A 14,055-nucleotide genomic window follows, 5' to 3' on the forward strand; every position below is an offset into this window, starting at 1 on the left:
AGGATGTATATAAAGCCCCTTCTTTTCCACAACATGAAATGTAAATACTACGAAGGACATATGGCTTTTAGCTCAGATGCTTGAGGTTACTTGCAAGCAGTGTCTTGCTAGTCTCGTATTACTTCAGTTGTACTAAACTGTCTTTTTGGACCCAAATAAAAAATAATAATTGTCTAGAAAGAGTATACATTGATCATCACATTTATATGGTATTTATGAAACCACTCGCACTAATTCCCACACAAGAACTTTACAAGGATTTCTTCTGGCATGCTTTTGTGTAGTAATATGTCACATAGTTGAAATCAAATCTTATGGTTAATCTTTCAGGTCCAACATATATGCTCCATACTGAGTAAATCAGTGGATGAACATCAAAGATATCAACGAGAAGCTGCTATTGCTGCATTATCTGAGTTTGTCCGGTACAGGTATTAAGAGAGTGATCCTATTCCTTAGTTGCTTTCTTTTGTTGGTTTTCTTTTATTCACTTTACGTACTATAGTATCGTTTAATGTTTGTTTTTGCTTTTATTTCTTTGAATCTCTCTTAAGAACGAATCATCATGAATAAAGGTGAACTAACTAAAAAAATGACAAGCCGTGCTTGTACATAAAGTGAAAATGCTGAAATGTTTATTGGTTAAAACACAATTCTAAGCTGCTATAAGCACTGTTTTTATGAACAAAGACATTTTTCTCTATTTTACCCCACATATTGCCCTAATTAAAATTTTTTCGACTTGAAGAGCTAGGACTGGTACTTGCTGGGAAACAAAGTTACAAAAAGGGTATTATAATATTTTACATCTAAGCTATCAACAAATAAACAAACAAAATGGCGTATGATATTTCAATACTCTCCCACATTTTTGAGCTTAGAAATTTGTAAAAGGCCCAAAAAAGTAGAGATCAATATTAATTGTTGTCTTTTTTGAGTCATCAAGTAATTTTATTCTAAACTGACGCTGACTTTAACTCACAAATACTATTGATATTGTAGTGGACATATTGGCTCCCTGTTAGAACAAATTGTTGAGGTGTTTTGTCGAAATGTATCTGATGAGTCTCCAACTGTTAGACGTTTGTGCTTAAGAGGACTTGTACAGGTATTCAATTTTCCTTATAGTTACTTCTTCCATGGATCAGTTATAGAAAGTGAAATTGACGTCCAATGTCTTAATGTGAGATGTCATGCCTCTATTAGTTGCCCCTTTGATATAAAAGTTGAGTTTTGTTACACCGTTGGAACATACGAATCTGGCTCTACACAAATAGTTTACTGATTTTTCTCACACAAGTTTATGCGCTACAATACAATAATTTACATATATCAAGTTGTCATAATTACTTTATTTATCATATTATATAAACATGGGGTTCCATCTCAAAACTATTTGGCAATGAGATGAGTAGCCCATGTATCTTATAAAGACTTTGTAGTCTCTTCATCTTCTCGATGGGTGATCCTCAACATGCCCCTTTAAGATAGTGTCTCTTTGGGTTCCAATTTTGAACCGAATATCCATTTTGGAGAGAAATATCTGTGTATTATTCCAACCCAATAATGGGTAAATTTAATACAAGAGAAATTTTCTCAGTCAGGGAAAATTATTTTAAATGGAAATTTGATCTCTAAAATTAATTAAGAGACAAATGATTAATATTTTTAATGTAAATGCAACTGTAATCTACACAAATTTACAATCTTTATCATCACAATTATCCTGTCGTAAATATAATTGTTGCTGCTGTCATTTTAATCCATTAGCAGTCTTGTCTTGTACAAATTTGAATAGCTGACTTCTTTCTAAACTTTGAAATTACAGATACCAGTTATTCAAATTATGCAGTATACAGCTCAAGTTCTGGGTGTAATATTAGCTTTATTGGATGATGTTGATGAATCTGTGCAATCAACAGCACTGTCGTGCTTACTTATGGTTAGTTCCTCCTTTTCAATTTAACATCGAATCTGTTTTGCTTATTTTCTAAATTCTGGTCTGTATATTTATCAACTCCATTTACTTGTTTTAGATACTTGAAGCATCTCCCAACGATGCAGTGGAACCCATTCTGCTAAATGTCTCTGTGCGGCTCCGCCATCTCCAAGTGTGTTCCTGCATTCCTTACTCATTTAGTCTATATAACTGCTGAAAACAATATTTTCTACCTTATTTTCCTGGAGAAGAATTAAGTTCTTTTAAATAGAAGAAACACTCATTACAAATAAGCAAGAATAAGGAAGGCCGTGAATGCATATTACTCCTGAATCGATCTTCTCCTTTAAATGAAGTACCTCAATATGTTTTGTCCTATCACGAAGGACTGGATTGGACTATGGAAATTGTTGCCTTGTTGTCACAATAAATGTGCATGGCGTCATCTAAGAGAATTTTAATTCTTTCAATAGTCTTCTTATCCATATACCCTCACAACTACTATGGGCTAACACCCTAAATTCTGCTTCAGCACTACTTCTAACCACCACGCTTTGTTTTTTGTTTTCCCAAGTAACTAGATTCCCTCCAACAAAGGAGCAATAATCAGAAGTAGATCTTCTAACTTTGGTGTTACCTTCCCAATGAGACCCGTGTAAACTTTTAAATATCTCAGGATCCTATAATCTGCTTCAAAGTGAGCTGGCCCAAGAGCATACATGAACTGACTTACCGTACTAACAACAAAAACAATGTATGAACGTATGTGAAAGAGTATATGAGTCTCCCCTTAAGTCTTCAGTACTTTTCCTTATCTCTTACTTTTTTTCTGTTCCAGCTTGCAATTTTAAAATTTGCTCATTGGAAGTTTTTGTTGTCTTGCAACCAAGTCAAGTAAATCAATAATATACTTCCTTTGATTGACAAAGATGCCATTGGCACAGTAGGATCTGCTTGACTTGAATGAAACTGTAGCTCGTGACTACTTTTTCAAAACTTCCAAACCACGCACTGGGGGGCCGTTTAAGGCCGTATGATGATTTCTTTAACTTGCATACTTTGTTAATCCTGAGATCTGCCTCAAAATCAGGTGGTAAGTCCACAAGTACCTCTTCTTCAGATCTCCATTGATAAAGACATTCTTGACATCAAGTTGATTAAGAGGCCAATTAAAATTGAGTGCAATAGGTACGATAATTCTAATATAGTTAATTTGGTAACATTGGGTAATTCTACTATGTTGTCTATGTGCAGCTTTTTTCAGAGCATTCATCCCTTTCATAACCGTTAATTTTCACAATAAGATATTTTGTGCAATTGTGGGTACCTTTCCTTGTCGCTACCTCCTTTATCCTCCAAGTTCAATCTTGTTTTCCTCCTTCCCCTAACTCTTCCTACCCACCCCGACCTAAAAATAGAGGAGTTTTTGGTCTACTTTGACTTTTCTCACCTCTCAACAAAACAACGGAGTCTTTGGAACTTTCTCTCTCTAGAAGGAATTTTTCTCTCTAGTTCACCCACTGTACCTTACTTGGAGACTAAACTTGCAGATGCACTTACAAAATTGCCACTCACTTTAGTTTCAAATAATTAATTTATGTGAGTAAATGTTGAAGGTATGATCTTTTTTATTTCCGTCACATTTTCTTATGCTAAAAAGGCCTGAATGATGGAATAAATCTGATCTTCTTTTTTCTTTTTTTTTGTATTGATTGGTAATTTATGTGATCTTATTAAAAAAAAAGTAATGATCCCTTCGTAGGATGTATGAATAGAGATATTTACGTGAGAATCAGCTATATGTATCCCACTATTTTGTGCAAACTGACTGAGGTCCCCACTCCCCCCCCCCCCCNAAAAAAAAAAAAAAAAAAAAAAAAAAAAAAAAAAAAAAAAAAAAAAAAAAAAAAAGAAAAGTGAGAAAGAAAGAAAAGGAAAAGTGCACTTATAATCTTATCGCAAGAATTTGTTTATTGCAAACTAACTAATCCGAGTTGTATGCGACAGAGCTGCATGAATACGGTTATTCGAGCTAATGCCTTTGCTGCATTTGGAGTATTAAGTAACTTCGGAGTTGGGCAGCAACATGAGGCGTTTCTTGAGCAGGTTGTCCCTACCACAATTACCCACTAAAATTTTGAGATAACAATCACATGCCTTTTCCTTTACTTCTTTTATCTTTTATTTTTATGTTTTGAACCTCAAGAAGACTTCCCGTCATTTTTCTACTTGTGGTGTAGTATCCCTCAATTCACTCGATCATCTCTGTCTACTTATTTTTTGATCACTTCCTTTATGCTTCTCTTTTTTTTTTTTCTGTCTTATTTTCCACCCAGGTTACTTGTGGTTTCTTTATCTCTTTGGAACGAATTTGTTCCACTTATTTTATTGTGTTTTTTTGTATGTGATTTATAAGGATCATGGACTCTTACAGAGTTAATGTATATGCCATGGCTTGGTTTCAATAAATATCAGTTTCCTCGTATATTTATGGACTTGATATTCTTACTTCGGTTGGGGCTAATATGTAATGATGATTTGACTTAATGGAAAATATGAGACAGGTTAGAGGGAGAGGATGTGATAGGTCATTGTTCATGCTGGAGAAGTTTGGAGAGTAGGCATCTTGCTTGGGACTATAATATTAATTGATGGCGGAATGAGGGATAAATGGGGCATGTAGGTAACGGGTGTGGGGGAAAAAGGAGTTCGTGTGGCTAATAGGTTTTCTTAGAATTGCATTTTCTTGCATTGTCTTCATGCAGAAATCCTGTATACTTGAGGAACCACTTTCCTCTATTTGAATATCGTACTTTATCCCATTTGATACAGAAGAAAAAAATCGATCTTTGTTTTGCATCTCTCACATGACCATTTTCTCTATGGTATCACTCGTGTGAGCCATTCACATTGCAAAAATCTGTATTCTAGATTTCACGAATTACTCTTTATCTCTTAGTGTAACGGGAGTCGATCACATTTATTGTGTGTAAATATTTTGGTGGAGTATTTTAGGGGACTGTTCTATTAGATTTAATTGCAACTATTTTGGCCTCAGGTTCATACAACTATTCCCCGCCTTGTGTTGCATGTCTATGATGATGATACTAGTGTTCGCCAAGCTTGCCGGGTAATGGTTAACAATCTTTTCAATTGATATTTTAACGTCTGCTATCCCTTTGAAATACAACTTATTTTTGTTTCTTATCCCTCTTTATTTGATATTATCATTTGGGGACAGAATACCTTTAAGCGGATTGCACCATTACTAGAAGTTGAGGAGCTGCCTATCCTCTTCAACATGCATTTGTTCAATTCAGATCATCGGTAAGCAATAAAGTTTGACATGGCTGCCTACTCTTGGAAATGGATATTAATATTATTTATTTCCACACTGCAATGATCTATAAATATGCCTAATTGCCTTATATCAGAAATGACTATGAAAACTTCGTCCGTGATTTCTCAAAGCAAATTTCTCAGTACCTTCCCTCCAGGGTTGACTCTTACCTGGCAACCACAATAAAGGTATTCATTCTGACCCACATATCTTCAAGAGAAATATGACATTGGGGATTTATTTTCTTCCTGGCAATGATACCTCCCTTGGGATTGACTGTCTTCAGCCATACTTATCTTGTTGGACCATCTTTGACCATGCTATCATATATATATATTAGATATGTGTGTGTGCTTATTGATATTATTCTTTGTTCAATATTAAAATTATTATATCATTATTTTATTAGTAGTAGTGGTAGGTTAAATTACATTCTTAGTCTTTTTGCTTAACCTTTTATTATGACAATTTTGTTCTTATTTTGAAAGTTTCTGACATGTGGCAGGCTTTCGATGCACCTTGGCCAATGATTCAGGCAAACGCTATTTACTTCTCTAGTAGTATGCTAGCTCTGACTGATGACCCACACGTTCTGTCCCTTCACTACACGCAGGTTATTCTCCAACTATCAGCTACTGAGTACTTTAAGATTCATTACAGTCGTATCTGAAAATCATTTTATTACTTTGATTAGGTTTTTGGTTTATTGGTTGGTAAGATGAGTCGATCTGGAGAAGCAATTGTAAGAGCAACTTGCTCATCGGCCTTGGGCTTGTTATTAAAATCTTCCAATTTGCTATCATGGCGAGCAGCTCGAATTGATCCCGCAGACTTGGCTAGAAGCTAGCTCATAGATTAGCTATCTTAAAACTCTTGATGCATTCAAACATAACACTCTTGATTGCTCGCTGGAGGTTGAAGGTTTCCAGCAAGAACAAGATGACGATCATCACACGCCTTTGACGACATGGATGGATTCGGTGGCAATCTGGGCACATCACCATTGTAAAGTTTGTAATTTGGACTGTAATTTTGTGTCTTCTTGTCTGCGGGGTCAGTTGTATATATGATTTTCTTTGAAATCATGTATATTCTGTTTGTGCATTTGAACTTGGGGATGCAAAATTTGAGAGTGAGTGATTCTTTGAGTTCTAACTTTTAAGGAAAGTGTTGTTTCTAAGCAATTTAAAAATGACAAGGTTTTGATGTTCGATTGTTGGAATTCTTTTTATCTCATTTGGAAGGATATCCCTAAACTCTTCCAATACCACATTGTTTTGTGTTTCGTCACCAAGATTCTCTATCATTGTATTCAATGATGGTTATTAATGTAATCAAACTAGCCTTCTGAAACTTTGGTTGAGCTCATTAATAAACTCATAATCTATCAGACCAATTGGGCGGGGTTTGAAAAGTGTCTCAACCCAATGCGCGAATGCTCTTTCGATAAATAAACTAAAGGCTTAAAAGTCATTTTATTTGATAAATAAGTCATAGGTTATAAATTATTTTTTATTCCTAAACTTTCAATTTTATAACAATTTAGTTTTAAAATTTTAGTATGTCATTCTACTATAGTAGCTGGGATTGATTTTCTTTCCCTTCTAGCAATTTGGCTTCCTTTCATGGAAATTGGATCGTGATGATGTTGATTTAATTGGATTGCTGCTTATGTGGTACATGTATATCAACTGGAAGAACAATAAAATTAGCTACCCAATCAAAATCAAACCATAAAATTTGTTGCTAAACTCCATATTATGCATCTTTATATTATAAATTATATGATATTGTAAAAATAAAAATTATACATATGTTTTTAAACATAGAATTACTTGTTCATAAGGTTATGAACATATGCATGAGAATAAGGCAAGGCCACCAATTTGGGAGGGTGGTGCACCAGCTACCCGTTGGAGTGATGACATTGATCATGATTGGCGCCCTTGCCAACCCTTTCGGCTGGCAGGGTGGTTACTAACTAGATATAAGTTTTTTACTGGCTATGACGACAACAAGCACCAGTGGTCTAGTGGTAGAATAGTACCCTGCCACGGTACAGACCCGGGTTCGATTCCCGGCTGGTGCATTTTTTTTTATTTTTTTCATGTTTAGAGATGTATTTCAATATATTTTGTTATTTTGTAGATTTTACACTTGGGTAGGGTACAAGTCACATGTACAGACACTTGTGGATAAATAAATATATATACACACCTGTACAAATTCAATGATAAAATAGTATATTATTTGGAGAGTAGTGTTTAAATTGACATTTTTCATATAATTTCACATGAAATTTCTTGGAATTTCACTCCTCTCGTGTTTACAATGATCATTGAAGCAAGTCTATTCGTACTTTTTTGTCTCATTAATCTTCTCTAAAGATCCACTTTCGTCATTTTAACTCAGTTCAAGCCTTTTACGTACATAGAATTACAAAAATAACTCTATTAATTTTTTCTTAGGACATGAAAAAAATGGAAAAGGCTTGAAAATAACCAAAAAAAAAAAAAAAAAACATTTAACTTTTCAACTATTTTTAGACCAAAATGCCAAAAATATGAATAATACACTTTGGATATGGAAATTGCATTGGAAATTTCCTTCACTTTTATCTCTACCTTTAATAGTGGAAGTTTTATTTTTTATTTATTAAACTTTTTTTTTTTTAGTTTTTGTCATCTTTGCTTTTTATACAATAGAAGACCCTTATTGGATAGATATTGCCTTGGGAAGTTTGATGGAAATTATGTTTTATCCACACAAATTAATTTAATCACTAATAATAGAGACTACATATAAAAATAAAAAATTTAAATAACTATAGATTATTCCTTAGTTAAATTATAATATAATGTTATAATTATAAATTTATGATAAATTTTAAAACTTTTAAAATAAATGATAAATTTATGGACTTTTTTATTTAAAAAAAAAAAATAATTTAACCACTTTTATTTGATGGTTATACATATGATCAATAGAATCAAGAAACTCTACCACAAAAGCAAACCATTTCCTGTTAGTTTGGCGTCCATCCATGGCTTCCAGTACCCCCAGAAACCAGCTGCAGGTTCAGCCCCACTTTGTGTTAGTCCCGCTCATGGCTCAAGGCCACATGATACCCATGACTGACATCGCCACCCTCCTCACGCATCGCGGCATCTTCGTCACCTTCGTCACCACCCCATTCAATGCCATCAGGTTCGAATCCTTCTTCGCTTGGGCTAAGCAACCCGCCCTCCCCATTTCGCTCCTCCAAATCCCCTTCCCTTGCCTCCAAGTCGGCCTCCCTCTCGGCTGCGAGGATCTCGACGCTCTGCCATCTCGTGCCCTTCTCAGGAATTTCTACGAAGCTCTGTCTTTGCTTCAGCAGCCATTGGAGCAGTTCTTGGAGCATCATCTTCTTCCTCCTCCCTGCATAGTTTCGGATAAGTATTTGTATTGGACATCCCAAATTGCTCACAGATTCAGATGCCCAAGGGTCATATTTCATGGCACTGGCTGCTTCTCACTCTTGAGCACACTCAATCTCCAACTCTACAGTCCCCACACCTCGGTTGATTCTGATAAACAGCCGTTTTTGGTGCCTCGATTGCCTCATAAGATCGAAATTACAAAATCCCAACTCCCTGGATCCTTAATAAAGTCCCCTGATTTCGATGATATCCGAGAGAAAATAAGAGAGGCAGAACAGGAAGCTTATGGGGTTGTGGTAAATAGCTTTACAGAGCTGGAAGATGGGTATTCTGAAATTTACCAGCGCCAAATTAACAAGAAACTGTGGTGCGTTGGGCAGGTTTCGCTTTGCAACAAAACGAGTTCAGAAAATACAACAGGGGAAACAGAGCTCCCATAAAACAGAGCAATTGCTTAAACTGGCTTGATTCGATGATCCCGAGATCAGTCCTTTACATCTGCCTCGGAAGCTTATGTCGAATGATTCCTTCACAACTCATCCAAATTGGGCAGAGCTTAGAATCTTCAAATCGTCCGTTCATCTGGATTATCAAGAACAGAGACGAGAATTGCTCAGAGCTGGAAAAATGGGTATCAGAAGAGGGATTCGAGGAGAAAATCAAAGGGAGGGGATTGATCATCAGGGGGTGATCTCCCCAGCTAATGATTCTATCGCATCCGTCAATCGTTGGGTTCGTAACGCACTGTGGGTGGAACTCGACGGTGGAAGGGATCTGCAGCCGGGTGCCGATGATCACATGACCTTAATTTCCAGAGAAGTTCTTGAATGAGAAGCTGGTGGTGGAGGTACTGAAGATCGGAGTGAGGATAGGGGTGGAAGGGGCAGTGCGATGGGGGGAAAAGGAAAGAGGTGGAGTGTTGGTGAAGAAGGAAGCTATCAAGGAAGCAATTGAAATGGCGATGGATGGTGGAGAAGAAGGGGAAGAAAGAAAAAGAAGAAGCAGAGAACTGAGTAAAATGGCATCCAAAGCAATGGAAATGGTGGATCTTCTCATATCAATTTCTCACTGTTCATCCAAGACGTAATGGCTCAATCAGCTCTCCTCAACCCTCTTTTTCTTAAATTAAAATTCTAAAAATTAAAATCAAATTTGAAATCTTTTCAATTAAGAAAAAGTGTACTCGGTTGTTTGGTAGATCGTCAATTTTATTGTTCTTGTTCTTTTTTTCAAATAATAATTTTCCATTTCCCCCAGCACCCACGCACGAGGAAATGATACAAAAAAACAAAAGCCGTTGAAGTAAACATATGGATAAGAAATTGGGAATCGGAGGTTTGAAATTAAGATGATCGAAAATGAAATGAGTGTGTTTGATACACGAAGCTAATGGGAAAATTACTTCAACAAAGAAGCGAAATGCAAGGCATTGGCAGCTATATGTTGAAGCTTATGATCTTGTTTCACAAGCCTTGAAGCCACCTGCACGACACCCTTGCCGCCTTCGGCCAACGCATCGTTGCAGGTTTCGTAGAAGGATAAGGACCCGGAGAGGGTGATTTGAAGGCTGGCTATGTCGTTGCTCCGCAAATTCTGGAGGCTATTGTTGAGGTCATCAATGGCAGAGTCATAGTTGTCTGTGCACACATCTATGAACTGCGAACTCTTGAGCTTCTCGCTCGATGCTTTGAGGCGTCGTGTTTCGGACAACAGAAACTCAATGGATGTCTTGATCGCCGCTTTGGGATCGGTGGCGCCTTTCACAACGGACTTGCAAAGCTCCACATACTCCGCTTTGTCGCAGAGGTCAGATGCATGAGCTTGGCAACCCAATAAGATAGCGGCGATGAGGAAGAAGGAAACCAAGTTTTGTTGAGCCATTGTAATGTAATTTAGGCTTCTTCCTCCAAATTGGTGCCTGTTTTTAGAGCAAATGGCTTTGTAATCAATTTGGGTTTTGCTTTTGTTTTTAAATCCCTTCATCAATGGAATAATTCAACCGTTTTCCTCAACTGACCAATAAGAACATGTTGTTTTTGTAAGGCCTTCCTTCATTCTCGTGTGGGAATCAATTTTTCTTCATTTTTACACAAAACAATCGTTAAACAGTTTTAACATTAAAAATTAATTTAGGTGCCTAAATTGCTGTATCTGGCTATATCATAAATTTAGGTGCATTTGTGTCTAGTAGCAATGATGAATTTAGTTTATTGCATTCAGGCACGAACCAAAATGGTGAACTACAAGTCCAAAGCATCAAATAAGGCATTAAAAACTAAGGCTTCCAAAGGGAATTAGAAGATGAGAATGGAATAAATTAGGTTGAAATGTCGTTTGGTTTCAGTATATCATCAATGAATAATGCAATGTTTAGCTGAGAAGAGCAGCCATCTTCCAAAGCCTTATTAGCCATAACCCCAACTTCTCTTGCTCTCTTCCTTCTTTCCTCAGCTTCTTCTCCTTCCCCCATTACCCTTTCAATGCCTTCCTTCACGTCTTCTTTCCTCACCTCTACCACCCCCTCCTCCTCCTCTTCTTCTTCGCCTTCCTCTTTCATTTTCATCACTGGATATTGAGCGCCAACTTTCACACCTATATTCAAAACATCAGCCACGAATTTCTCGTTCAGAAATTGGTCTGAGAATAGAGGCCAAGTGAGCATTGGCAAGCCAGCAGCTACGCCCTCAAGGATTGAGTTCCAACCACAATGAGTGAGGAATCCCCCAATGGCAGGGTGTGATAATATCAATAGCTGAGGAGCCCAATCTCTTATGATAACCCCTCTTCCTTTCATTCTCTCTTCAAAACCCTCTTCTTCAATCCATTTTTCCAGCTTGTTTGAGGCCCTCACCACCCATACGAATGCCTTCTTTGATGCTTCTAACCCCAACCCTAGCTCTATTAGTTGTGGGGTTTTTAAGTTGTGTAGGCTTCCAAGGCAAACATACAGCACTGAGTTTGGAAGTTGTGAGTCTAGCCATATCATCACTTGATCATTGCTGCTGTCCTTTGAAGTAACGCTACCTCTTTGAGCTTTGTCCTCATAGCGTTTATTGCACAAAGAAACAGGCCCAATACACCAAACTCTATCCCCTCTCATTTTCTTCAACTCACGTACATAACAACCCTCAAGTTCCTCAAAGCTATTCACGACCATCCCATAAGCCTTCCTCTCAGCCTCTCCAATCAGCTTAATGAATTTCATCATCCCATCACTCCTAAATCCAACGGGCAACTGAGCCTTGCTGACCTCTATTCTATGCTCCAACCCGGGGACTTCAAAATACTCCCCATCGGACCCGACCGTCTCGCAAATCCCCGACCCCAGAATCTTGGACATGGCAACATTCCCAAAACAGGAGCCTCCGTTGAAGGACAGCCAAGGGACCCCAATCTGGGAAGCTATGTGGAGGGTCCATGGGAGGCAGATGTCTGAGATAATGCAGGTGGGTTGTGGGGAGAGGGCTTTGCAGAGGGCGAGGGCTTGGGGTTGGAGGTCATGAGCCAGAGAGGACAAGAAAGAGAGGGAGTGGTTGAAGGAGGGAAGGTGGTCCATGTGCTGGTAGGCGTGACTTAGTTGGAGGAGGGTGAGATGGATTCGGGGATGAGATAGTAGGGAATTGTCGAGGCGAGTGGCGTTGTGGGGAGTGGTCAAAATGGTGACATGAACAAAGGGAGCGGCTTGGGATAAGAGCTTGGCGATGTCTACCATGGGAATGGTGTGGCCTGCTGCCATTAAAGGGAACAACACGAAGTGAACAAGGTCGCTATTGTTCGAGGAGTTTGAGGAAGCCATCGGATGGGGTGTATTGGAGAAGAGGTGTTCGGCGGATAAAAAAAGGATTTGGCTTGAAGATTGTTTTGATCTTTGTGTTTGGTTTGGATGATTGAACCATATTCACGGAGATTTGTTGCATGGAGATAGGATATGATATGATATGTACCGTTTTTTAATTTACATTTATAACTTCCTTCCAAAAATATATATATATTCATCAACTAAATAAAAATAATCGAGAAAAATAAATAAGTGTATTTTATTTTATTTATGCCAGAGAGTTTTTGGAGCACTAAGTTAGATTCCCTCCCCCAGATCCTTGAAATAAAAGTAGTTTAGACACAAATTTAACAATTTAAGAGATTCATTTTAAAATTTGTATGTCTATTAAACACGGGATTGAACAATGATGAAAAGAGGAAAGTAAACAACTCAGGTATGAATATGCATAAATTTCATGGACTTGGACATACAATGATGTTTAAAGAGGTTGAGAAACAAACATGTAGACTCCATACACATTCTATCCCAATCCAAAAATCGTAAAATTCTAAACTCTAAATGAAAAAGAGGGTGGTGTTGCCCTGTTCATAGCTTCCAGAATCCCAACATCACACCACAAAAGCGCATCCATAGATTCAGAGGAAAGTTTTGGAAAAAACATGCCAAAGGATGTTCGTTGCCCTTTCAATCTCCCACCTCTCACCTCCTGACCAGCAGAGGCAACCAAATATGCAGCAGCAGAGGCTCCACCAAGGAAACCCATCAGCAACCCGACCACACCGGCTTCCTTCTCCACCCACCACCCACCACCACCGCCATCCGGGGTGGTGGGGTTGGTGCAACTTTGAGAGGGACGGATGATCAATGTTGGGTTGGTTTGGGTTTTATATAGGATGTGGTTTGTTTATTAATGCAATAAAAAAGGTTGAAATGACCTAAGAAGGGAGTTTGTGGTGGCTTTTTGTTAAAGAGAACATGAGTAGAAAAGGCAGAAAGCGACTGAAAAGGAAGCAATTTTGAGCATCTTCCATGGGATATGCCTTTGGCATTGGCATCTCCTCTTCCCCGCAACATCGCAGATGCCATACCAGCTCATCTCCATTCAACCTAAGTTGCATCTCACTGTACTAGATCTTCATTCCTTTTTCATTTTTAAATCTTAGATCAAACATTATGTGGCCTAAGCCTTCTAAATTTGTTTAATTTGGGGCCAAACAAACAATCTTGATCATCTAACAGGACAGCCCATTTCAAAAGTTCATTTTTAAAAATGGGTGGCCTTACTTTCCCTTTTGTTTTACCTTTCTTTTCCTATTTGTCCTTTCAACACGTGCCTGTATTCATCCCTACCCATCCTTTACTCTCATGTTCACATGTTAGGGGAAGCCAAGCCTTTTTTCTCTGTGGGCTAAAATGCTTTAAGAATAATCAACCTAATTTGAGCATGAGCATGGCTTTACTTTTGGTTTTTCCCAAAAGAACTCATACTAAAAGAGATGTATTCCTTACTTATAAATAAACTCACGGTCATCCCTTTAATTACCCAATGTTGAGAAACAATCCTCCCCTCCAA

The 14,055-nt window shown here is 37.7% G+C and overlaps 3 protein-coding genes, 1 non-coding gene and 1 pseudogene across 7 annotated transcripts in view; 3 read left to right on the forward strand and 2 right to left on the reverse strand.

Annotated features, from left to right (window-relative positions):
- The window catches only part of LOC111477800 (protein SHOOT GRAVITROPISM 6), a 31,380-nt gene extending 24,815 nt beyond the window's left edge, over positions 1–6,565 (forward strand). For 3 of the 4 annotated variants that reach the window (XM_023121692.1, XM_023121693.1, XM_023121695.1), the window contains 10 exons: positions 331–431; positions 1,003–1,108; positions 1,829–1,942; positions 2,037–2,111; positions 3,947–4,045; positions 4,998–5,069; positions 5,181–5,266; positions 5,374–5,467; positions 5,785–5,892; positions 5,974–6,565. In XM_023121692.1, coding sequence (XP_022977460.1) covers positions 331–431; positions 1,003–1,108; positions 1,829–1,942; positions 2,037–2,111; positions 3,947–4,045; positions 4,998–5,069; positions 5,181–5,266; positions 5,374–5,467; positions 5,785–5,892; positions 5,974–6,126 — 1,008 coding nt within the window. In that variant the 3' untranslated portion in view covers positions 6,127–6,565. The remainder of the gene's footprint in view (positions 1–330; positions 432–1,002; positions 1,109–1,828; positions 1,943–2,036; positions 2,112–3,946; positions 4,046–4,997; positions 5,070–5,180; positions 5,267–5,373; positions 5,468–5,784; positions 5,893–5,973) is intronic. The other variant, XM_023121694.1, reaches the window with a different exon arrangement.
- A 732-nt stretch (positions 6,566–7,297) lies between these two features.
- TRNAG-GCC lies at positions 7,298–7,368 on the forward strand. Its single transcript has one exon. It is a non-coding gene; the product is annotated as a tRNA-Gly (tRNA).
- Positions 7,369–8,237: 869 nt separating this feature from the next.
- On the forward strand, positions 8,238–9,936 carry LOC111477610 (annotated as a pseudogene).
- Positions 9,937–10,099: 163 nt separating this feature from the next.
- Positions 10,100–10,582, reverse strand: LOC111477633. Its single transcript, XM_023121497.1, has one exon. The coding sequence runs from the start codon at positions 10,580–10,582 to the stop codon at positions 10,100–10,102; it is 483 nt and encodes a 160-aa protein (XP_022977265.1).
- A 346-nt stretch (positions 10,583–10,928) lies between these two features.
- LOC111477611 (UDP-glycosyltransferase 73C1-like) lies at positions 10,929–12,688 on the reverse strand. The gene has a single exon (XM_023121474.1). It carries the CDS (start codon positions 12,495–12,497, stop codon positions 11,019–11,021), a length of 1,479 nt encoding a protein of 492 aa, XP_022977242.1. The 5' UTR covers positions 12,498–12,688; the 3' UTR covers positions 10,929–11,018.
- Between the last annotated feature and the right edge of the window lie 1,367 nt (positions 12,689–14,055).

The sequence above is a fragment of the Cucurbita maxima genome, unplaced genomic scaffold, assembly GCF_002738345.1.
Source record: "Cucurbita maxima cultivar Rimu unplaced genomic scaffold, Cmax_1.0 Cma_Scf00004, whole genome shotgun sequence".
In the NCBI taxonomy this organism is placed as follows: domain Eukaryota; kingdom Viridiplantae; phylum Streptophyta; class Magnoliopsida; order Cucurbitales; family Cucurbitaceae; genus Cucurbita; species Cucurbita maxima.